The sequence below is a fragment of the Thermobia domestica genome, chromosome 12 (genome assembly GCF_964235325.1).
Source record: "Thermobia domestica chromosome 12, izTheDome1.hap1.1, whole genome shotgun sequence".
NCBI lineage: Eukaryota > Metazoa > Arthropoda > Insecta > Zygentoma > Lepismatidae > Thermobia > Thermobia domestica.
The window spans coordinates 99,837,329-99,863,570 of record NC_137465.1 but is presented as its reverse complement, the minus strand read 5'-3'; the positions used below and the strand labels follow the sequence as shown (position 1 = coordinate 99,863,570).

Genomic DNA, 26,242 nt, shown 5'->3' with positions numbered 1-26,242 from the left:
TGTCCAGTGCTAGCAAGAAGTACTGTTGAAGGAAGAGCGGCTAATGTGTATATATGTATGTTGATATGAGAACAAGGAAAGAGAATCGGATTAGACAGTCCTGTGCTGTAACTGGAATCGTTCAAATGAATCAGTGACAGATCACCTGTTCCGAAGTTGTATGTATTCCTTCTCATTGAGATTTTAAAGCTAATTATTAACGGATTTTCATGATTCAAGTGTCAAATGAAAGCCTAGAAACTGGAGATTAAGATGTAGTAAATATATTTTGTGTAGGATTAAAAGATCTCTGTCAAAAATGTCATAAAAGCATATTCAGTCTCACTTGGGGGTATCTTCTGTGTTAAAGTACAATGGTCAGTGGCAGCTTCATAAATTTTTGGGGCAGTTAGGGGGTGGAGGGGGAAAAGTGGGGCAGAACCTACATATCTCCCCTACTGAAGAAAAAGTGGATATTGCCGGAACCAGTGACGTGGTCCTGTAATCAGGCGAGGTAATGTTGTGGGGAATGAGCTATACTACGATGGTTGATCTTACCTTATTGTGTGCGCACCCACCAACTGCACCGGGTTAATATTAGGTTTTATTTATGGTTTTAGACCCCATGTTAATATTAGGTTTTCTTCATCATAACCTCGGTATTGGCATAATGACGTAAAACACAAAAGTCGGATAGCAAAGTGCGCATCTGTTATCCAAGTTATTACTGAAATTGATTATCTTTGCGCCAAAGAACATTGTACAATTTATTTTAGTTCATGACAGGTGATTTCTTTCGATGTCATGTATGAAGTCCACTGAACTCGATGATAATTGTTTTCTCGAAAACCTGACGTTTCCTTTTAGATTCTTCTTAAGTATCCAACAATGTAGGGAATTCAAGGAGAGATCACACCTACAGTACTGGAGTCTGACTGTAGAATTGACAGTGAAGAAATGTTATTCACTTCCACGTTTTGCTGCACCTGGAAATAAAATGACATAATGGGCTTTCGGGATGCAGGAACTCAGCTTATTTTTCGGAAATTAGATCACTATCATAAACATAGGACTTCAGCAGTACCCCTTTACGCTCTTTTCTATCCTTTTACTTCTTGATAGTTGTTTCAAGTTTTGGTAAGAAACTCACAAATAATACATCTAGTTATTCCATAGTGTTAGCCAAGAAATGTTTTTATTTTTCATTGAAATGGCTAAAGAAAAGTAGTGTTCGGAGTAGAATGTTTAAAAATGAAGAATGAAACTGAATGTAAGTACCATGTGGGTATTATATCAGTTAGAAAATGAGTATTTGTGTAAAATTAAGTTAGTGAGTGATTGTAATAACAATGAAGGGTTTAGTTTGTAAATTGCATAATTCCTATTCCTTGTTTATAGACTTCTTTACGGATTCAGCATTTAACAAAAAGCTCCATATAGATACATTCAAAACTAGATATTGCCTTAGAAAATCTATAGAATGACAAAGTTAGTACTTTTTAAAAAAGAAAAAATATAATTGCTATTACATTCTTTCTAAATTGCTTTCGGTTATCATAGTTTTTTGTGATATACAAATATTATTCATGTCCAAGTAAAACAGAAGATACATAATAATAAAAAAAATCCTTTGTAACTGAACGTACTGTACAAACTCGTATATTGCTGATCAAATTTAAACTTGTTTAGCAGTTTGCTACACAGTAAACAAAATTAAGGAAAATAAAGAAGAAAGAAAGAAAGAAAGAAAGAAAAAAGAATCTGAAAGGCTTGTTTGCTGACAATGCAGTCTGGACCGTTAAAATAATCGTCCATTTATTTTTATTTATTTTATTTTATTTTATTTATTTATTTATTTATTTATTTATTGAATAAAGAAAAAGAGAAACGATTTCCACAAACGATACATATAAACTCAAAAGCTTGCTGTCATAGAGCAGGTTTTTATTACTACATCTCAAATGTAATTTCCAATCGTTCAGATTGTACAGCTATTTTGTTGAATTTGCTCCACTACTCGGAGCGCCTCATATATAAAAACAAAAAACTGCAATTACACAAAAAGTAATCAACACTTACTAAAATGGTAAAGCATCCAATAAGTACCTTAGAAATTTGATAAGAAGTGGTCGAGGTCATGGTATTTGTGTTGTTAGTCAGTCACCTGTAACCCTGTAAGTACGAAGAATCGACCTTGGTTCGATCTAAGCCCATGCAATCTTGTAGTGAACAGGACTAAGTCTAAACATTTTCTAGGGATCTTTTCATTTTTTCCACTAGTTTCATACCGCCGAGTCTTTTATTATCGTTAAATTGCACTTGTTATCTCCCTCGGCCCTGTAAGGCACTATCATAGATTGTTAAGGTTTTATTTTCATTTCTTAACATAATACATTTTACAGTACAGTCCTTCAATTGTAGTATCATATTAAGCATACAAACATGTGTGCTACAGGGTATTTTCTTTTTCTTTTCTTTTCTTTTTAATAGCTACTTTTAATTGCTGTGTAAGTAACGACCGACATGTTGCTAATTTGTTCGTATTTTTGTGAAATTAATACGAAGATTTTTTTTTCTTTCTTTCTTTTAAGGTATGTTAGCTGTTCCAAGCTTTAGCACACTGCAGTCACTTAAAAAATCCATTACAGAGTGCGGTAATGTTTGCCCCTTGACTCAAAAGCATTTAGTTCAACTAGATTGGGTTTCCAAGGAAGATGGTTCTCATATACTGACTGTAGGAGTTGGAAGTAAGGTACGTTACCTATTTTGGTATCCCATTGTAAATGATTTAGTAATTATTTTAAGAAAATTTCGGAAGTAAAGAATTGTAATAATTCTTAAATGCACTGTATGTATCGATGTGTTTCATGTTCAGCGTTTAACGCCATTTGTTTGTTTATCTATGGATTGAAGTTAGCAACAGAAGTGGAATATATCAAACATGTAGTCATTTAGTGTTGTAGTGTGAAACAAATCAACAAACATCCAATTTTGTAACACGATAAGGAAGCGTCTGACATGTCATTGTTAGGTTAATACTGTCCGTATTCTTTAATCACAGTGAAATAATTTAGAGAGCTCTTGCTGTCCCCTTGCTCGGTCACGATGCTCCTTGCAAAACTAACATCAAGAATTCAAACCGTATTAATTCGTACAGACGTAAAGTAAACTATAACGTCATCTCTAAATGATAATAATAATTCAGTCACAGTATTAAAGAAATTAAAATTATTTATTAAGCAAGTTCTTGTACAGAAAGGGACGTGTATGAAGATTATTACATTAAGACGATGTCTAAACTAAATCTGGACGATGGTAATTCGGATACAATTATAATATCATGTCCAATAGTTTAACTCAAAAATGTAATTAACTGTGAAATGTATCACCTGTTGTTATGTCCCAAGGACACAAATGGTTCAAAGATGTGCTCTTAGGAGCAGCTGGTTATGGAAAAATGTGCAGAATAATGTTGACGCTTTGTGACTATTTATTGAAATGTATTCGTTTTAATTTGCTATGCCCATATTTCGAGACAGTTAGGTAGGTAGTGCTTTCTAGTCAGTGAATGTTAGTCATTTTCTGAGATTGTTATAATTTGCTGTATGTTTGAATTCAAAAATTTCTCCAGTTGTCCGGATTAGTAGAGACAATGTACGCGAGATTTTCGGGTTTTATTCCTTCACTTTTTATTTTTTAAATGAGAAACAAGTGCAATAAGGTGGGGGAAAAAAAAAAGCATCCGGAGATGCAGTCGTAGCCATTACTCCTGTCTTCTAAGGCGTGACTCGGGGGAGATTTTTGTAGGGAGGCTTTCCGACTCTGTGCAGCCGAACAGAGCAGGTTAATTAGATAGGAGGCTCCAGCCCAATGCAGCCGTGGAAGAAGTTAGATATGGTCAATCCCAGAGCAGGCTAACGCTGCAGTGTTCACTCCTCCTCATCCTTTTAAACCGGATCTTGGCATTGACACTGTCGTAGATAATGTCTTCTGTTTTGGAATCATGTGACATCAGATAGAGTGTAGTCTGCTTGTTTCTTTATTAGTGTTACTTGGTTAGGATATTACAGCTACATGGGTATGAGTTCTTGACTTGAGTTTTTTGAACATGCATCATCGTGACCGAGAAACAAAACAGTAAGAGTTCTTGAAATTATTTCATTGTGATAGAGGAAACTGAACAATAAAGTTAGTTTTACTGTTATTAGTTATTTATGTATTTTATTATTTGTTTTATTTTTTGTTGGGGCAAATAAAAGTTATTTATGGTTATATTCGGAATGTATAGTCTAGTGACATGTTCGTAACAAGTGTTGGTGATTCATCATGTGTGTACTCAACGTTAGTGACTTTTATCTGGCTTTCCGTTTACATATATTGACAAGTGAGGCTGAGTACATTTCAGTTCATATTTAACATACATACATTTTTAAAAACGTATTTTAAAATACTCAGTAGAAATTCACGGATCTGGCCAACATTGATATACAATGACAAGGTGATACTCAGCATGGCACCTGGGAGACATCACAAACGTGCTAGACAAGAGATAAAAGCACAATATTCACGTTAATAACATGCGTAATCATTACGAGCGGTCACAGAAGTAGCGATTTGGGCAGGTAAGCGGTTATACAGATGCTAAATATTTGTCTGGGGTATGCAGATCTTAGTGTAACTTGGCTCATTGCCAGAGCCCAGCTGTCTGTCAATCGCCTTTCCACACGTGTTGGATAGTATTTTAATCTGGAAACATAGTAAACCAGAGTACAAGTCATATACTAAGTAGAGCACGCTGCGTTGTTCTGATGGTATGGGGATGCGCATTATCGTGCTGGAAAATGTTCCCACAAGTGCTCGGATAAAGTGGGAGGACACTCATGACGATATCACGAATGTACACTCATGTCCAAAATTATTGTCGCATATCTATAACTGTAAGAATATAATTTGATAATGATTTTGCAGGGTACTTTTAATACTGATACTATGTGTATAATCAGGAAATTCCTATTTGTAGTAAATTTCATACGAAAAGAATTATAAATACGAAAATTAGAATGAATAAAACAAAATGTTGCTAAATGGACAAGGAAATTTTATTTTCGTTTTATCGTTCTTATTTACTGCTCTTTTGACACGAAATTTGCCACATACATGTCTTTGCCGATTATACACATACTAACATTATAAGAAATACCGGGCGAACTCGTTATCAAGTTATATTTCTGTTGTATTCCTAGAACAACATATTTATAGACATGCGACAATAATTTTGGACATAAATGTATGATGCACTAACCATACCCTCTGAATGAAAACTAGCGAGCGGGATATGTAAGTTATTTAACCCGCCATACTGGAATGCAACATGTGGATCCTATACGACGAATACGAACACGCGCTGGATTGTCCCTCTTACCTGTACGTCTACAGATATGCACACAGTCATGTCTGTGTGTGAGATAGAAATTACTTTAATCGCTGAACTACCGTCCTCTATTCATCTCACCATTAGTCTCTTCCAGAAGCGAAAACGTTCTCGGCGATGAACAGGTATGAAGAATAATCAACGAAAGGAATGCGGCAACGTAGACCTGCCTTAAATTGCTTAGTATTCGTGCGCTTTAACGGGGTCCACAGTGGTTCTGATTGTACTAATTGTCGTCAATCACTGACTTAAGAATTGACATCTAATGAATTGGTATTCTGTCATGGCAGCTCGAACAATTCTGCTGTCTAAGTGCTCCTGGTGCGTTAGGGGGGTACATCTGCTTAGGAATCCTTTGCGCCCACCCATTATGCACACCGATTAATCACAAACACATTGTGAGCTACAGGAGCGGAAGTTCTGTTGAGTTAGATTGAAAGAGTCAGCAGATAGAGTAATGTTTCGTAACAGAAATCTAGAACCACATCAGTCATCAGTTGCTGTCATGTGTCTTAATCAGACAGTTCAGTTAACTCCATCACAAGATTAGTTTATCCCAAGGTATTGAAACAAGCGGAAATGTGGTGACATGGAATAGAATTGGTTCAGTGTTGAGCGTGGCCAGAGAAATCAAGCAAAACAAGAAGAGGGTCCTAGAATAAAAGGAAACAACAAACATATTAATAATTAACTACAAAAGTGAGACAAGTTTTTTTAAAAAAGAAATTTTCACCATTTATTCGTAATTGCAAGAATCTCAGGAATACAGGGCATCAACAATGCACCAAAATAAGTTGTTATTCAAGATGCGCTAATGAATTCAAGGATCTAGCTAAAGGAGGGAAAATTTCATTAAGAAGGAAACATATTGCGTCCATTTGCAAACAAGCAACTTTTAGAAGTTTGTGGAAGGCTAGAAACTTTCAGTCTGCTTTCCGGGTGCAGGCATCATATCATTCTTTTGCCCAAACACTACTTCACAAGACTACACCGAGTTTTAATAGTGAAGCAAAGAACTGAATCACAGGTGATCAAAGTATTAGTTGCAGTGTCATTTCACAAGAATTCCAGAAGTCAGTTCAAGTTGTTCCAATGTAAGAAGGAGTGATATGGTATTTCAGTCCATCCAGAGTTATCAGTTCAGCCTGAATGTGGAGAACTACGTTAATTTTAATCCTTTTAAGTTCCACTCAGACCTTTAAAAATAATAGGTGGCACGATTTTCAAATTTAAAGAACTTACCATATAAAGGTTTCGGGATCACATAACATCACAGTAATCAGTCTTGTGTTCAGTAAGTCTTTAATCTGACAAGTAACATTTCGCTCCTTTGAATCCGGAATAACAGAATGCGACACTTATCCTGAAAGAGCCAGTCCTAATGAATAAAGATGCATATGAATTCCCAACATCAGTCAGCAGTGGATTCGGGAGTTATAAGGCTGTAAAGTTAACATAAGAAATACAACGTCTAAACATTTCCTTGACGTCACATCGTGTAGGCATTTTCTTGAGGTCTCTTTCTGCTAACCTGAATAAAGTGTAACGCTGTAGACGAAGACGCGTCACAAAAGTCTGAATGCCCTATGGTCATTTCAAGAACTTGACTGGAATATGTATAGCAGTTACCTTCGGCAGCATGTGGAAAAGAGAGAAAAGGAGGAAACAAAAATAAAAATAAATACGTTTAAGTGAAAGAATTTGCTGGTTCGGAAGTACAATTGTTATTTGAATAAAGTGTGTTGTGACGTGCGAAAATAAAGTAACAGGGCTCATAGTTAACTAAAAGTTACTTTTTTTCAAGTTGGTCACTAAAAGTTACTTTTTTTTCAAATTTGTCACTAAAAGTTCCTTTTTTGGGAGGTAAAGTAACTTTTTCGTGAAATTTATGTTTTGCATTGGCAGTTTTCTAAGAAAATATAAAAATAAATTGAAAAAGGCAGAAACTTGTTACACATTATTCTTCTGAAAGCTTCAGTACTTGCTGCCACATGTGAAACAGTCAGCTTTATTCTCACTTCAGCTTTTATTCTTTCTAAAGCACAGTGGTGGTTGGTGGATGCTTAAGCTCTCAAGGTGGGGTTGAGAACCCTTCTTTGTCTATTCTTTCTTCTATCATAATAGACTTTTAGTTTTCTCTCGTAATAGTTAACGCTCTGCTTAACGTTATGCGTGTGTGTTTGTGTGGTTCACCATGTTCGTCTTGTGTGCTCTTAAGAGTAGGTGATGAATTTGATTATTTCATTGCTTTGAGAACTCTCAATGCTAAGTTAAATATAATGTCTGGGATGAAGAAATTCGGAAATAGGCCAGGACTGGTTCCACTTACTCAGAAGCTTCTTACATCTGTTAAGTCTGCTTACCGTAACTAAGTAAAGAAGAAAAGATGAAATAAAACAACAAAGAGAGAGGTGATGGAGAAATTGACAAAGGAAAAAGGGACACGATAAGATTTTGGTCACTTTTTGGTGTGCTTTTGGTCACTTTTCAACTATTTATAAGAGACCAGACCACTATGAGCCCTGAAACAAAAAGGAGAAGGTAAATAGTAATAAATAAATATGTCGAGATTAGTAACATTTTGGACCTGAAGGTGTCTGGTAACCTTGCGCGTCTCGTGTTTTTGATCCGGCTTCTAACAGCGCGTTAGATCCATAGTAACTTTTGCTGGAGTAACTGGTGCTGCGGCTTGAGGAGAAAAAATGGATGTTGAAGTTATTCGACACAAACCGCTGCCGAGAACTTTATATATATGGTCGTTGTATTGCCTTGTTATCGGGAGTAGATATTTGATTCATTTGGTCGAAGTAAGATTTAATCGTCATTCTTGGTTTTGATGGTCTGTTTTTTTCCATTCTGCCAGTCACTAGATTGAGAGGGAAGGAGGTTGTATTTCCTATGGATTTCTGTGTTAACTTTACGGGCCCATAACTTCTGAATACATTGCTGACTGACGCTGGGAATCCATATGCATCTTCATTAGGACTAGCTCTTTCAGAATATATGTCTCATTCCGGATTGAAAGGAGCGAAGTGTTTCTTGTCAGATTAGGCTTACTGAACCCAAGACTGATTATTGTGCTGTTATGTGATCCCAAAACCTTCATTTTTTTTATTTATTTTATTTTTTTTATCGCGACGACGATTTTTCATTGGACAATCCTTAATGATTATTCTAGAATCGTCCTTAACGAATTTTCCAGTGAGTAGGGTATCAAGATGCAACACCTCTAGAAAATGAAACGTCTTTTTTGGAAGAGATTGTCCACGTTAAATACGACCACAAAATATATGAACATAAACAACTTCATTCACGGAGATTTGTTGCTAAACAAAAGACATTAAGCAATATAGGCATTTACCATTACTGGATAAAGGAAGCGAGAGAGGAAGTGCTTCTCTTTCAAACATTATTCATTTTATTATTAGGTGTATTCAAATAATCATAAAAGGAAGTCCTTTCAAAAGGAACTGTTCTCACTATCTTTACATTTAACTGAAGAAAGAACCATGAATGAATTGGAATAATAGTTTTCGGCGAGTTGAAATAATACAGCAGAGAGGAAAGCAAACATTTTTGGAAAATAAAAATATTTACTACGTTGCGTTAGATTAAATTAGTTAAAATAGGTAACAAACTGAAAGTACACGATAGTATTTTACATTACTTCAGTTAATTGAAATTCACACTTGTAACTTTTCATGATTTGCATTGTATGCTTTTGAATTTCATATTGTTTTGAACTCTCAGAGAAATTATGCTTTGAAGTATTATTTCTTAAAAGCAAATTACTTATATTTCACTTTGAAGTATGACATTGTACATCGATATCCTTATTAACAAACTAAGGTTAATTCAACTGACAGTTCTTTAAGGAAATTTGAGATCACGACTTGAATATAATAGCGAATGACAAATAGAATAAAAATAAGTACTGACCTTGGATATAAGGTCAGTACTTACTTTTATTATGTAAATACGTATCCTGTAGCGTCTGTTAGCAAAAATGACAAACACTTTTTGGAGCTGAGATTAGAAAGTTACTTTAAAAATACATACAGGACAGTATCTAAGATGATGTTGGATTTTACTCTATTTAACCCTTTAAGATATGGGTTTTTTAGGTGTTTTTGTTGACTTTTAGACAAGAAGGTACAGCATCATCCCTAATTATCGTAGGATTATGGTTCATATGTCTTTTTTTTCAGAATAGAGTAGGCTTTCAGACAGTACCACTCACATGTCCCTATCATGTACCTGAGGGGATTATGTGAAGGGAAATCGGGATTTTTTTGACAAACCTTCAAAGTTTGGGGCCCCCTGAGCCCCCTCCCCCCGGGTCTGCGCACAAACCTGAAAAAAAATCTTCAGAAATACTACGTAGTGTACTAATTACTTGTGACAAATTAGAATTTCCTGTTTTCAATAGTAAGGGCGGAAAAAGTTTTACCCATGTTGGGAGAGCATCAAAAAATGCCCAAAATTTCCCTAAAATGGGCCCTACAAAATTTACAAATTTTCTGACACGTCCCTAGTTATCGTAGGATCACGATTCATACGCCGTTCTCTTCAGAATAGAGTACGCTTTCAGACAGTACCACTCACACCTCGGACGTCCCTAAGGAGGGAAATTTGAGGAAAATAGGGATTTTTGTAAAAAAAAATCCCTTTTCCCCATCTTGAGGCCCCTGGGTAAACATACAGATCTGGAAATCACTTGCAAAAATAGTACTTGTAGTACTAATTACTCGTGACAAGTACCAATCTCCTATATTCAACACTAAGGGCGGGAAAAATTATTTCCCTCTTCTGAGAATATCCCCAGAATTTGCCAAAGATCCTATACAAAATTTAAAATTTGCTGACACGTACCTAATTATTGTCGGATGATGATTCATACGTCGTTCTCTAAAGAATAGAGTAAGCTTTCAGACATTACCAATCACATGTCCCTCGGACGTCCCTAAGGACGGAAAAATTGTGGAAAATATGGATTTTTGTGAATCCCCTTTTTTTCTCATTTTGAGACCCTCTGGCGCAGCCCGGGGTGAACATACAGATCTGAAAATCACTTGCAAAAATAGTACTTGTGGTACTGATTACTTGTGACAAATACCAATCTCCTATCTTCAATACTAAGGGCGGGAAAAATATTTTCCCAATACTCCAAATTACAGTAGTAACAAAAAGAATGTTATGTAAAAAAATCCCTGACACGTCCCTAATTATCGTAGAATGATGATTCATACGTTGTTTTGTTCAGAATTGAGTAGGCTTTCAGAAAGTACCACTCAGATGTCCCTATCATGTACCCGAGCGGAGCAATAATCACGAAAGTGGGAATTTTGGTCAAGAAATATCCCTGTTTTTACCCTTTAGTCCCTCTGAATCCCCATTCTGTGTTGACGAAGAGATGCGGAAAAAAAAAAAGATAGAAACTAAAGGGTCCACTGATTGTTTATGGAAAACTTTTAAAATCTAGGGTTAAAGAGGAGTTCGTTGACTCTCTTTATTCCAGTGATTTCCAGATCTGTATGTTTACCCCGGGCCGCGCCAGAGGGCCTCAATGTTGAAGTTAGACCTTATTAAAAAAGAGGAATTTGTAAAGTGATGACGTCATACCGCTCTATGTTCCAACGCTCGGAAACGTATAGACCCTTCCAAGGCTTTCTTCAATGCCTCCTCTCTTGTTTAAGAAAATAGCTTTCTTAGTTCTCTTTTAATCGAATTTTGAAGACACTATCATTTCGTAGTAAAGACTACAATATACCTTAAAAGAGTTAAACATGATGGTCAGTTTATTTTATTAATGAAGTTTTAGTAAAATTACAATGTAGCTATTTCTACATTTGAAACTACCTATCTTTAATAGAATAGTCTTAATGGATATATTTTGTGTTCATAATATTCAATTTTTGTTTTGAAAATAGGACTAGATAAAATGTTATATAGTTACTTCGAAGTTTTTTATTTCCATTTTTTTGTTTCTTCAGATCATGTTGTTCACTCCAGTATCAAGTGATTTGGCTCAAGCGAATATGAAAGCGATGAAGGAGTCACAGTCAGCGAATAGACCTATTCTTAGGAAGGCATCTTCTTTGGCTGTTTCTCATTTTGTTGATGAAATCAGGTAAAAAAAATATTTCAAATGGTAAAGCTTTATGTCATATGTCGATTGAATTATTAGAAACTAAAGAAATTCTAGTTGCTGATGTTATCATGTAGTCAATAGCCACTATGCTCAAACTTTTTTAGTTATTTAAGCAAATATTGAAATAGTATTTTATTATTATTATTATTATTATTATTATTATTATTATTATTATTATTATTTCGGAATAAAGAATGACCTGGCCGAGATACTTAGCGTATCCACGGGGTTGTAGTGTTGCCAGCATATCAAACCAACTTAAGTTGGACAACTTTTTGTTCCGAGAGTTATCATATTGTGTTCTGATTATCGTAAATCTCAGCTCGCCCCAAGTGGGCTTTGTTGTGGACAAACACTTTGTGCATGTATTTTCTTGGGGTTTCCCACTTTCCTGTCAGTTTCTTTATTTCACTACTTCTTCATTCTCATCATCACCGTCTCCTTCAGCCTACACAGGAATGGTAAAAATGAAAGATTTCTGGTAATCGTAAATCTGTGCTCAGTAATTTTGAGGCAACTGTGTAATTATGAATAAAGCATGTTGGAATATTTTTACAAAACTATCAGGAATAAGGCAGCAGCTACTTACGGTGGCAGTTTTTTAAATGTTTCTTCTGTGTCTATATATATATATATATATATATATATATATATATATATATATATATATAAATAATTTTTTTTCATTTTTACCTACATTCTTTAGGTACATTTAGCTGCGCATGCCTGCATATAAAAGACTTTAGTTGCTTTCAAAGTATTGTCCATGTGCTTTAATCCCATTAACGTAAAAAAAAAAAAAAAAAAAAAAAAAAAGCATTGTTTTCACATTGCATCGAATTTGCTGTACTTTCTTGGGACGTGGAGAATTTGGAGTTTTCCACTGGCTGGATTCGTGTTTTGATTCAGGATCGTATCCGTAGCTATTATGAAAATTTTTGAGGCAACGTGCAATGTTTTGTACATGGAACTGCCTGTAAAAGCTTGTCAGATTTTGACAGGCATTATATAGGAGGCGCCTGTTTCAGCGAAAACACATGTAAAGAAAATGTTACAGGCACATTGTCTTCAGGTGATATGCATGTCGAAAAAAGTGTTAAACTTCTGTTGGAAATTTTGCGCGGAAACACGCGTTGTACTGAGCCTGTACATTAAAATGAGAACATGCAATGTACACGTAGTCACTCACATGCAAGTAAATTAAGGGAACATGTGCATGTAAAGTACCTTGAATGGCTTGTTGATAACATTCGCAATACAGTAAGAATGAAAAGTACAAGGAAGGTGCCTGTTTATCAACATGTAATATACATGTGTGACATTCGCATTACATGTAAGTACCATGTATTAGCGTATAACATGGAAAACGCGTGATGTAGAATATGTTATTTTACATTTATCATTTTCGTGTACATGCGAAGTGTGTAACACCCCTACGTGCAATGTACAGGCAATGAATGTACTGGTGAACGGAAATATGCAATGATCATGATTGCCAATAAATGGATTAAACAGATACGTGTGGTGAACAAAGTGGATTGGAGCTAAACATTTACGTTATAGGCATAGGAGACATGCAATATTCAGGCATAAGTCTCCAATTCGACATTTGCTATGCAAGGTCCTGACACATGTATAATACATGGGATTACAACTGAATACATTGCCTGTATTATCTCTGTGTACATTCGAAGTGTAAATCCACCTATATGCAATGTGCAGGTAAACAGAAAATGCAATGATCATGATTGCTAATAAATGGGTTAAACAGGTGCATGCAGTGCACAAGGTTGATTGGAGTGAATCATTAATGTTACAGGTGTAGGAAACATGTAATATTCAGGCACCAAGTCTCCAGTTTGTCATGCACATATGCAAGGTCTTGACACATCTATAGTAATTAATGCAATGTACTTTACATGTATATTTCTCTAATACGCCCACTAATTCGCTAACACCTGTATTTAACATGTCAATTACATTTTTATCAAATGAAAAGCAGCTGTCGTCAGATCCTCATGAGGTAACGTATTTGTCAACTACATGGAATATGCCGGTTACGTATATGTCTTTCCACTTTCTACATGTTGTTTACACGCATTTTGCACGTTGCAAGGTTGCAACCCTATCAACATGAAAACTACCTGTTTCCGTGAAATGTACACGCAGTGATTGAGAAAAAATCGATACCTGTCTCATGCGTTTAAAAGTGTTCCATTTTCAGGCGCCTGTACACAGGCTCCTGTAAAAGTATGCCTGTTTATGCATGTTTCATAGGCGCCTGTAAACCACGTGCATTTTCTGTCTATCTGCAGTTACAATTCGTTTGAGAAAATTTGGGTCATTGTGCAATTTAGTCATCAAGTCGTGACAAACATTCGCTCGAATATCTCTCTGCTCCGATGACAGCAAACTTGGCACAAATTTTGCGGAAACCCGTCTCATCTTCAAATCGTCAGTTAAAATACCCTGACAGGTATTTCAGGACAACCCGCTTCAGAAATTTGCTCTATGGTCTTTCAATGATCTTCGTTAGTGATATCTCGAAATTTCCAATGTTTTCATTTCTTCCTCTCGAAGGACGGCCAGTTTGTGGAAAGTTGTTAATTGACATGTCATCATCTTTGAAACGAAGAAAAAAAAAAAAACTCGTAGACTTACATCTTTCTCAAAGCAGCATCATTAGAAGCTTGGTGAAGCATAACGACGGTCTCAGCTGCAGTGTTTCCCAACAAGAAACAAAATTTAACACAGATTCTGTACTTTTTGGGTTTTCCATCCCAACAATGAATCAAAAATTTCAGAAAAATGTTAAAAATTATTTGGTCTAGGAATTAATTCGTGCGGTTGGTACGCACACATTGAGGCTGTAGTACAAACACAAAATACATAAATACCTTAAGAAAAACATTGTCCATCGCTAGCCACCACTTTCGCCCATCTGTCAGGCAATGTACGGATTCCGTGGCGAAAGAAGTCCTCATCCTTGGAAGCGATCCAGTCAGAGACCCATGTTTCGATATCTTCTGAAGAAGTAAACCGCTGTCCAATCAAATCGTTGTTCATGCAATCGAACAAGTAGTAGTCCGAAGGAGCAACGTCTGGTGAATACGGCGGGTGGGGTAAAACTTCCCATCCGACATTTTCTAAATAGGTTTTGACCGGCTTTGCGACATGTGGGCGAGCGTTATCATGTTGAACAATAAGTTTATCATGTCTGTTCTCCCATTCTGGTCGTGTTCTGGCCAGAGCTTGCTTCAAACGCATTAATTGTCGTCGATAACGTTCTCCATTCATAGTTTCACCCGGTTGTAGCAGCTCATAGTACACCACACCTTTCATATCCCACCATATGCACAGCATAACCTTTGCACAGTGAATATCTCGTTTTGGTTGTGATGGACCTGGTTCACCTGGTTTCACCCAGGCCTTTTTTCGTTTAGGGTTCTCGTAATGGATCCACTTCTCATCACCCGTAATAATTCGATGCAGAAACCCCTTTCTGCTCTGTCGTTGAAGCAGCAATTCGCAAATGTTTTTTCGTCTTTCAACGTCTCTGTCTTTCAATTCATGTGGAACCCAATGTGACATCTTTTGAATCATTCCCATGGCTTTCAAGCGTTTGGAGACTGTTGTTTGATCAACGCCTAATGCTGCTGCAAGTTGTTCCTGCGTTTGACACGAATCCTGCTCGAGCAATGCTGTCAATTCTTCGTCTTGAAATTTTTTTGGCTGTCCAGCTCGCTCTTGGTCTGCCAAGCCGAAATCACCACTTCTAAACCGTGCAAACCACTTCTGACACGTTCGCTCAGCTAGAGCATGGTCACCATACACTTCCACCAAAATACGATGACTTTCAGTCGCACTTTTCTGCATGTTAAAGTAATGCAGCAGGACACCCCGCAAAAACACTTTATCAGGCACAAATTGCGCCATGTTCACTTAACTACAAACTGGTGTTGTTGACGCTTTAATCCACTGCCCTATACTACGAACGATACGCGATGACAGGGGTTTGCAACACATGTGTGGATACACGGAACTGTAGGGCGCTCTGTTCGTTGCGCCATCTCTTGTCCACCCGCACGAATTAATTCCTAGACCAAATACCAAATTTGAACCGTTGTTACCACTATGAAAACTAGAAAATCAAGGAAAATCAAGGATACCCAGGTGATCGTTATAAACAGTTTCTACTGTAAAATACGTTTTGATGGCTAATTGTCTAGGAGATCGAGATTGATGCGTTCATGACCTTAGAGTTGATTGATTTTTGAGTTTAATGTCCATTTCAGCAGCGAGGCTATGTGAGACGGGACCTACTGATTAACGTGGAATCCGAACCACGAGCTCCCGCTGAGAATCGAACCCGGGTCTCCCACGCCAAAGTCGCGTATGCTAACCGCTTAGCCACGAATGAGCTCATTCGTGACTGAAGTCATACAGCTAATTTATAGCACACTTTCTCGGTGAACGTTAATTTAGGTTACACGTGGTTTCTAGTCTCTGGTACCGTGAAGATAGTTTTGGTGTCACTTATTTGCTATCACTGACAACAGCGTTTTGTAGCTTATCGAGGTTCTCTGGTGTGCGTTGACGACTTTTCTATTTACTACCCAACAACTTCAGGTGACATTGAATCATCTTGTTCATTGATCGAATGTGACATGCTTTCGCTTTTCTGCTGGGTACAATTTTGCCGTCAACAAACTTGCCTTCTTGATCCGGGCCTGTATCGTGGTGGCACTCGTTTCTCGTTTGTTGATAGACGGACTTTGACTTTTTGATCACTGTGTGACGTGGGTACCGCACGTTCATAATTCTAAGTATTCTTGGCTGCAAGCTCTTAATTTGCTTCGTGTGCTTTTCACCACGTCTGGCGTACTGATTGTATTATTACGATTATATCGTAGTCCAGTTTAGTCCAAGTTAGACAATGGTTTTATTGCTTACTTGTATACGCATTTTTCTTTTGAAACAACTTGAACTGGACCTGGAAATTCGACTAGCTATTGATGCTATCTGCATTAGTCCTGTTGCTAGCCTTTATGTAGAACCAAATGAACCACCTTTAGCTCATCATCGTAAGATACTTCTCCAAAATCATACATGGTATTTGTGGTGTATTTCCGACCACCTCTGTAGCTTTCCTCTGCTTAGTAGCAAGATACCCATGATAACGTTCGTGCGTACGAGTCTCATCGCGGATGAATTTATATCTCCTTATCCAACACCCCAATCAATCGGTCAATCAAAACCAACTCTGCCATTTGCTGTTTGCTCGAAGGCGTAGAAACGAATGTTCTCTTGAAAAAAAATGTCAGTTAAAAGGTTAATTCCATCTTTTCTAGAGGTAAGTGTAGATGTAGGTAATAGTATTAGCTCCCAATTTTTCTATCGAAATAATTATCCATTGTATCTGAAACATTTGTACTCAGTCTTAAGCTGCTTTGTTTGCATATTACTGTGTTGTTAAACATTATCTTTCATATGAAGGACAAATTGAAAGGTGCGCAACACTTAGATAATAAGAAAGACAGATTGAAATATTTAACTACCAAAAACATCGGTATGTTACTGTGGAAAGAAGAATAGTAGTATATGTGTATTGTGTATCACTTCTTTCTTTATTGTACACGATTGTATGAACATTTTCTTTCCTTTCTGTGTATTGTAATTGAGTATAGATACACATTTTTATAGACATTTTTCTGTATCTCCACACAACACGTTAAAATCTACCGAATTCACAGGTGGATGAAACTAAGGAAGATTGACTTGAGGACTGCTGATGGTCTGCTTCCATTACCCATGCAAATATCTTGGGTGAGAGATGGTATTCTTGTAGTAGGAATGGACAGTGAAATGCATGTGTATTCACAATGGAAACCTTCAAGTAAGTGTAATAATTTTTATTCTCGTTTGACATGTATTATTTCACATACGTTTTTCTTTTTATTATTTGAGATCTTTTCTCGTCGGTAGTAAAGGAATGTCAATACTGATGAGAAATATAATTAGTTTTTCCCCCGTAAGGTTAAATCATTTTATTGTCTTGAGACTTTTGAATTAGTAACTTTTTGTGTAATTGGAAGTGCCCGTATCATACATCATAATGTATTCAGTCAATAAAATGTAGTAATTTCTATTTATTTATTTATTGTACGTATTATTTAAAATTTCAAACAAATGAAATCAAATCCTGAAAATGTCTTTTTTTTTGGGGGGGAAGGGGGGTATACGTAAGATCAAGTCCATTAAAGGATATAATTTTTGTTGTGAATTTGAGGTATAGAACTGAAATCATTCTTTCTTTCGCTGTGAGAAATCAGATAATATTGTTTTTCATCTTTGTTCTAGGTGGTTTCGTAAGCAATGTGAAGCCTCCTTTAACACGTCAAGAATCCGATGAATTCCAAGATTCGAGAAACTTAAGAGATGAAGATCTATTAAATATTGCTCAGGTAGGTTCTCTTGCAAGCTTTCGTATATTTGTTTGTGAATGAAAATTGTTTAAACAATTCCTGTTTATGTATGAAATATAGTAGATGTAAAATAAATCATTGAACTTACGTAAATGCACAAATCAACCTAACATAATCGAAAATATATATCGGGTGTTCTAAAAAATGGCGCCCATGGACCACGGAGCACTGTTCTACAGGCCAAAGTAAAGCGAAAATGTTATATGATGGTTTGCCCTCCGGGGCCTCCTTCAGCCGCTAGAGGGAATCAAAATTTCACAATGTGACAACGTCGCAGATTAACTTGGAACCATTAGCATCACTCTACAAATACATCAAGCAGTTAAATCGATTGCTACACTAATAAGTAATGCTAGTATCAATCTATATCGACTTCAGCTGCTATGCAACTATTTGATAGATTAGTAGATGTAATCTATGCTTCTTTATTTGCAACGTTGCCACATAGTGCAATTCGTGTCTCCAGACAAGGATCCAAAAGATATACAAATATATATATATATTGCTTTATTATGACTTGTAGAATAGTGCTCTGTGGTCCGTGGGCACCATTTTTAGAACACCCGATATATAACCTACCTCATGTTATGTTTATTTTCATTTCAATTTAATAGAAATCATATTGAGGGACTTGGTATGGAAAAAGTTTCTCTCCATTTATTGCTAAGAATGCACTTTATCAGTATAATTTAATTTGGAGCCCATCAGGATGTGTTTTCCACTTTATTTTACGTACATTAACGTTAATGATTTTTGTGCAAACACGTATAACAATCCACTCTATTGCAGAATAAAGTGAATTCCATATACCTGAATACGATAAACGGAGAAAATGGCAGAAGAAAATATGGCCAAGAAAAAGACAATGGCAAACGGAAAATATGGCAAAACAGAAAATGTGGCAAAATCAAAAATTAAACTTGAAAATAGCTTTGACTATTAAAATTGAAATTGACAATAGGTTTTCACTATTAAAATAAGCTTTATTAAAATAGACATTGAAAATAGACTTTTGACTTAAAATAGACTGGGAAAAGAGCACGTCTTGCATCACGTAGCCATATCATGCATACTGAATAATTTCGGAAACGTGCTGAATGAATATATATAGCACATGAAACAAGTATTCAAATATTTTAAACTTCTTCTTCTTCTTCCAAAGTAATAGATATCATACCGAAAATTGAATATAATAAGTACGATTATCAGGTTTAATTTGAAACGATGAGAAGCATATCATATAAAATTTGTACTATCGATATTAAATTTCAACAGTGGAAATTATTCGTCATAATTTATAACAAAATATTGATAATTACGTCATATATATTACGAAACATCAAATTTTGGTTTCTTCTTTCTGAGTTCTAATCCTCTGTCCTTCAGACCTATTCTCCACTCTTTTAATTTCTTTTCTATGTTGGTATTATGTAAGATATTGTCATCTACAAACAGCATACACAAAGGCGATGCGTCTTTAATACCTTCAGATAGGATATCCATAACTATGTTAAATACATATGGGCTCAAAGAAGATCGTTAATGTAGTCGACTGTGACAAGTATCCTGTCCGTTGAGCCTACGCTACTTTGTGCAGATTTTTGTAGTGCACAAGTAACAAAAAGATAATCAAAGAACAATTGAAATACAGTGTTGTCTGTGAAAGTTGCATTAACAAAAAGGAATGAAGGGATTGCGTTCAAACTCTCAGGACTTGTGCACCAGGTATGAGGAACGGTTGATTACAATTTTATCAATATGAAGCATCCTTGGGCTCAGCATTGCCCTCGTTCGGAGCTCGGAAAAATACAAATTATAATATAATTGAAATCTGTAATTGCATTGATATGTAATGAAGTGTGGCTGTGCGGACAGGAAACTTGCAGATAGTGTTACTATCTTATCAATGTCCAAGGGTGTAGTATGAACAGAAACTCGAATTTCCCACTCTTTGAGGGTGAAATTTTCATTCAAATGAATGAGATTGTATTCTGTTGTGCACAGTCTTCATATTCTTAAGTTTCTTGTCGTCACGTTCATTGTTCCAAAACAAACATGTAAAATTAATTCTCTGCTCCAATCTTTTTGTTGTTGTTGTTGTTGTTGTTGTTGTTGTTGTCGTCTAATGTACGAAATTCAGACAAGTGAATGATACGTTCGAATTCTATGTTTAAAAGTTGATTTGTTATGGAATTCCATGATTTTACATCAGGAGGTTCCATAAAAGTGCTCATTTCTGTAACATCTTCCATGGTAAATTCACTTCCTTCTCTTACTCCTATGGAAGGATTAGTTTCTGTAGTGTTCTTCCCCTTTTCATATAATGTACATTTCTTATATTTTTGCTCATTTTGCCAGCGAGATGAAAATACAAGCTAAGGCTTCAAATTACGAGAATCAAAGAAGGCGCGTTTGTACATTTTATTACACCGATTTTCAGTATATATACACACTTCATACCAAAAGTTATGGGATAGTGGTAGGAAACTTGTTGATGCCGCAGGAACATCGCAAGAAACCAATCAAAAGGCGTGAAGCAGTTTCAATGCTGTTAGTTGGACTTCAATTAGTGAAGTGAAATGCCGTGTACCGTAATGATTGCAACTCGATGGAAATTATCGGTATTCGTGCACAAGCCAATAGGAATTATCGGTGTTTGTGCGCAGGACGATAGTTAGTGCTAAAAGAATGAGGCATGTGATTTCGGAAGTCATCCGAACAGTGTCCTTTTTTCGCTCCACACTGTCAAGGATGAACCATGAGTAAAGCATCAGGATTACTACGACCCATGATGAAGAACACAGTTACGGCCCATATGTGCGGAATGCGCGCAACGGGCAAAGTCTAGGCGGGCTCATCCGGCAAACAGTGCGTGAATTGATAGCATGAAACAGTCCAAGACGTCCCAGCAACGTGTTTCAAAGGTCAGTACAGCGTAATTTGATCTCCATGGAATATCTCTGCCGCAGACCGATATAAGTTCCTCTATTGGCCGTTGACTATCGATAGCAAAGTCTCACGTGGTTTTGTCCTTAGATAACTGGCAACGTATAGCGTGGTTAGATGGGCCACGTTTCCAGGTGCTATATGCGAATGGTAGGGTCCTTGTTTCGCGTAAACCCCATGCGGTTGTGAAACGAAGTTGTCAGTAAGATACCCTCCAAACTGTTGGTGGTTCCGTAATGGTTTGGGGTATGTTTTCTTGGCATTGTTTGAGTCCTCTGACCCGCTTGAGCCGGACATTGACAGGTCATTGCTGTGTTCAGCTGCAGCTGCTTGGTAACCATTTTCAATCATTTATAAACTTCTCTCACCCTGCCAACAGGGTGATTTTCCAGGATGATAACGCGCCGTGTCACCGGGGCGCAGTGGTGCGCGACTAGTTTGAGGAATATTCTGAACACTTCCAACTCATGATTTGGCACCCTCGAACATGAACCTTATTGAGTATATTTGGGATATTATCGAACGGGCCATTTGTGTTCAGGATCGTTCACCCGCAACAACCACTTGATTGTGAATATCAATTGAGACTGCATGGCTTTACATCTCTCCAGCTGACTACCAGCGGTTTGTCGCATCACTGCCACGTCGAGTTGCTGCATCCCTCTGTTCTTGAGGAGGTTCCATATATTAGATTGAGTATCCTGTGACTTTTGACTCTTTAGTGTATATACATATTTTAATTAAAACCATAAACTAAACGTTCAAAAAATTTGATTTAAATAGGCCGTCAAACTAGCAAAAAAAAATTAAGATAAACAGTTAAAGAAATATGAAAGTAATTTCTCTGACAAAACGTATAAGAATCACAAAATGAAACATATAAATTCAAAGAAAAACAATGAACATTTGAAGAACATAAAAAAGATGCAGAAAAGGAGCATCCAATCTCTGGATTATCGCAGACGCAGAAAAGGAGCATCCAAACTCTGGACTATGTAAAATATAATAATTCACGTGACATTAAGGGAACCAAAGTTTTATTTAAATCCAATAATACACATCGTTAGCAACGGAGTAATATTGTATTGAAATAATAATAATAATAATAATAATAATAATAATAATAATAATAATAATAATAATAGGGATTAAATTTGAATAATGACAAGGTAGAGCAGATTGGATCATAATTCTGGATATGGTTTCGTATTGTAGGAGAAATGCTACTAATTCGGATCTATGAAAAAAAATTGCAGTTGGGAATCACTGTATTAGTTTGTATATATATATATATATATATATATATATATATAATATTATTTGCTATTTTTTGTAGGTGATAATATAGTTATGACAGCTTGCTAGTTGTAACTTTTGTTCTTGAATTTACGTAAAACAGTCCTAACACCAAAAGATAAAAATATTACGATGACAAATTTGAATTATTCCGTAACCACTCGTAATTTAGAAAGTATTAATAAGTACAGAAATTCTTCTTTTGAGAACAATAGTTTTTGGAAAGTTTTGACAGTGAAAACTTGAGGAAATTGTAACGATACATGATAACAAAGCTTTGAAGTAAAAGGCAGAATCAATTATACCACGCATATTCATCGTACCTTTTTTGAAGTTAACAGAGTATGCGGGTGTAACTTGCTCTTTGGATGTTAATCGCCTATAATACGTTAATGCATTTCAGCAATCTCCCTTGTTCCGAATCTTGTTAATGTTTTTTTGGTTCTCTGGCTCGTAAATCCTGTATTCTCATATGGTAAGAATTTCTTCCATTGTATTTTGTGTAAGGGAGTTTTCCGTACATTTTTCAGTCTTCAAATTATTTTAAATATTTATCAGATGCTTTAATCTTATCAAGTACGTAGCACTCAAGACACATTTAGACAGAAGAAGATAATTCTTCCAGAATCTGGTTTCTTCGAAGAAGGTAACCGTAAATTACCATGTAAAAATAAAACACACTAACGAACAAGGAAAGGACGATCTTCTAGTATTTACATTATAATCTAATGTGTAATTATTCAGTTCCTGGCACTGTGAGTGTGTGTGCAGTATATGTGCGCGAATTATCCGATTTGCGGCTTATTCGTGCAAAATATTTTTTAAATTAATTTTTGTTCCGGTGAAGGGTTTCAAGGTTTTAAAACGTCGAGAAATTTCTAGTATATGTGAACTCAGCTTCCATAACTAGCAGTACGCCTGTCATAAACAGCAACAATCGAAACACAGCTGTAGTATAAACACTTAATATGTGTACAATTTTTTTTTTATGGGAAACTATTATTGTGGCAAAAAACAATAAAGATTTCCAGTTATTTGTGTTTTTCATTTATTCGTGCAGTTTTGTTAGGTGGTTAGCGCGAATAATTGAAAGTTTGCTGTATTTTATTGTATAGTTCTCCAAAATATAATTGCGCACGTGAATTTTTCTGTACCTTAAAATAGTAAATTTGGCAACAATGCATTCGAAGGGAAAAGAGTCAGACTAGTGAAGGATTTCCACCCCCACCCCCCCTCGCTGTTTGCTTTTTGAAATATTCAGCTCCTATTTTGCTGCTTAATGCAGTGTTACTTTTAGAACAAAATAGAATCTTGCCAAATGGGGAAAACTTTGTTGTAGTTTAAGAAAACCAGACGCTTTTCGACTGGAAACAAAATAGTAGTAAAAATAAGGAGGGTTTTTAAGAAGATCCTTAGTTATCTATAGAACTGAAATGTAGCCGTGTTTCGGCTATGATGATGGAGTAAACTAGTACTAGGCCAGCTAGTTACGAAAGATTGGGCTCAACTATCTGCAATTACCAGATACTAAATCGAAGTCGCTTAGATTATTGCATGTAATTACCATGAACTTTTTGGATTACTTACCGTGTTTATTCAATCTATTACTCGCACATAATGTCAATACACTGACAAATACTACAGTACTCCTATCTTAAAATCACAGGATATCGAAACATAAATCTAACTATAAACTACAATTAGAAAAACGCTATAACCACAGTTAAATACGTTACATTCTTTTTTATAGTCGACGTGTAGTCAACGAGGAATTACTAGTCATTCGTTGCCTTATCTGATAATCGTCATTATTCTATACCCAACAGGCTACAATTGTTTCGAAGTGTTGGGTTTCGGGAAACAGTTGTTTCTTTGTATTGAGTTTCAATACTTTTGAGCCTGTTTCGAATCCTACCAGGTGATTTTTATTTATTTATGTATTAAAAAGAAGAAAACATATCTGCTGTTGTTGATGATTTTATGATTCATTTCCCACCTTGTTTCTTCAGGAGAATTCACTGTTCAAAAAGTCGCTAACTGATCATCCTTTGTTTCCGACAATTTCCCAAAGACCAAGGAAACGAATATTCTCAGCATTTTTTTTAAAGGTACGTTACTGAATTGTTACTAAAATCGGTTAAATCGTTTTTTCTTCCCATTAACCCTTAAATACTCGCGCGGGGTATTCACAGACTCCCCGACAAGGTAACTTTTGTGTTGCTAGCCAGAAGTCCTGATGAAAAAATATAAAAAAATATCTCAAAACGAGTTTAAAAAATCTAGTTGCAGCAAATACTTTTAAAAACATGTCTAGAGTTGTGCTACATTGTCTTAATTATTTTAAAAAATATATTTTTATTGTAATAAAACTAATATCAATTTGGGGGTCTACTGGATCCCCACGGAAGTTCTAGTGTCACAAAAAGGGCGCGAGTACTTACGGGTTAACGAATTGACGGGAGAAGGGATGTCAGGGGTTTTCTCCTGACCAAAAAATTTCGGCAGGGGTAACTTTTTGCCTCTCTAGATTTTTAGGGTAGGTTAGAAAGTTACCAATCACCTCAAATCCAGTACAAACTGTAGGGGAAGAATAGCAGATAAGTTAGAAAGAAAATAAAATCACGTGGTGGGACTCGGTTGACAAGATTGAATCACAACACAAAGAAATAGTTTAACATGCATGTCTATCGTAATAACCAAAGTTTCTTTCAATTGTATTATAGCTAAGGAGCTCCTTAACAACGTTCCTTGATTTTTTCACGAATTTTTTGATCCAAAAGCTTGTTTGTTTTCTTCAACTACAGAAAAGTTTTCTGCATTTACCAAGGTACTATTTTGTTCTGTTAAAACATTGTATTAAGTAAAATAATAATAATAATTAAGTACTTTGAACAGCGAACTGCGAGCTTTGTTCACAAGTCTCGTTAGTTTTTCCTATTACTTTCCCTTCGAATGCGCTGTTGCCAAACTTAATACTATATTAAGGGACACGCGCGGAGTTACATTTTAGAGTGGTGTATAATCACGATCAAGAGTTTTCTAGGGATAAAGTAAAAATTCTACTTATAATTCTCAAGGATTGTGATTTAATAGATTTGTGGCAAAATTATTGAGTTTTCTTTCTTTATTTATTTCAAGGAAACGTCACAACGAAGACTTATAAATGTCAGTTCAATGCCGCACCTTAATCGAGTGAGTTCCTTGAATATAATGCTTTCAACAGACAACAAGAAGAAGCGAGGTAGTATTCAAGGTATTTAATGTTTGTGATTGTTTGTACAAGTGTCAAATGCATGCTGAGGAGGTCTAACAATTACAATTGAAAAATAAATTTGCAGCTTGACTACAGGAGCGATTTCAGTGATACAAACTCTATTCTAATCAGGATTATATTCGTTTTGAGAAAATCATAAGGTGGGAAAATTTAATGGTACCTGGTTTGTTGTATTGTTTATTTGCATGAATGTATGTACAAATAATGAAATTAATCAATGCTAAAGTAGGCCTTAACGAAAAAGGGTTAGATATTATTTATTCATGTGAATATTTATTAATGCAATTTTTAAAGATCTTATAACACAATATCTGAACATTTAACTACAAACAAAATTGTAAGCTATTCAGCCTTTAATAATTTAAGAGTAATCTTCAATGTTACAAAAATTCTTAGAGGGATTCTGTACAGACTTGAGATTTCCTGTAATGTTGTTTGATATCTACCATATTCATATGAATTGAATCCCATTTAATCAGTCAATCATATTTTGTCTGTCTTTCATAATTTCATAGTTACTTTGTTCGATATTTGCCATTGCAAAGTGGTGCTTTTATTTCTGTGTTGACAATATGAATTAATGCTATTCCGTATGATAAAAGTGAGGTTTTCCATTAGGCTGAAATCGATTAAATTGTGTGTAGGTTAGCCTAAAATGGTTAGCATGTGGGCCTTTGAAA

The 26,242-nt window shown here is 35.8% G+C and overlaps 1 protein-coding gene across 3 annotated transcripts in view; it reads left to right on the top strand.

Annotated features, from left to right (window-relative positions):
• The window catches only part of Rbcn-3A (rabconnectin-3 alpha), a 354,959-nt gene that overhangs the window by 159,536 nt on the left and 169,181 nt on the right, over window positions 1-26,242 (top strand). For 2 of the 3 annotated variants that reach the window (XM_081733860.1, XM_081733858.1), the window contains exons 22-26: window positions 2,571-2,731; window positions 11,404-11,540; window positions 17,315-17,457; window positions 17,922-18,025; window positions 25,427-25,541. In XM_081733860.1, the coding sequence (XP_081589986.1) occupies window positions 2,571-2,731; window positions 11,404-11,540; window positions 17,315-17,457; window positions 17,922-18,025; window positions 25,427-25,541 (660 nt within the window). The remainder of the gene's footprint in view (window positions 1-2,570; window positions 2,732-11,403; window positions 11,541-17,314; window positions 17,458-17,921; window positions 18,026-25,426; window positions 25,542-26,242) is intronic. The other variant, XM_081733859.1, reaches the window with a different exon arrangement.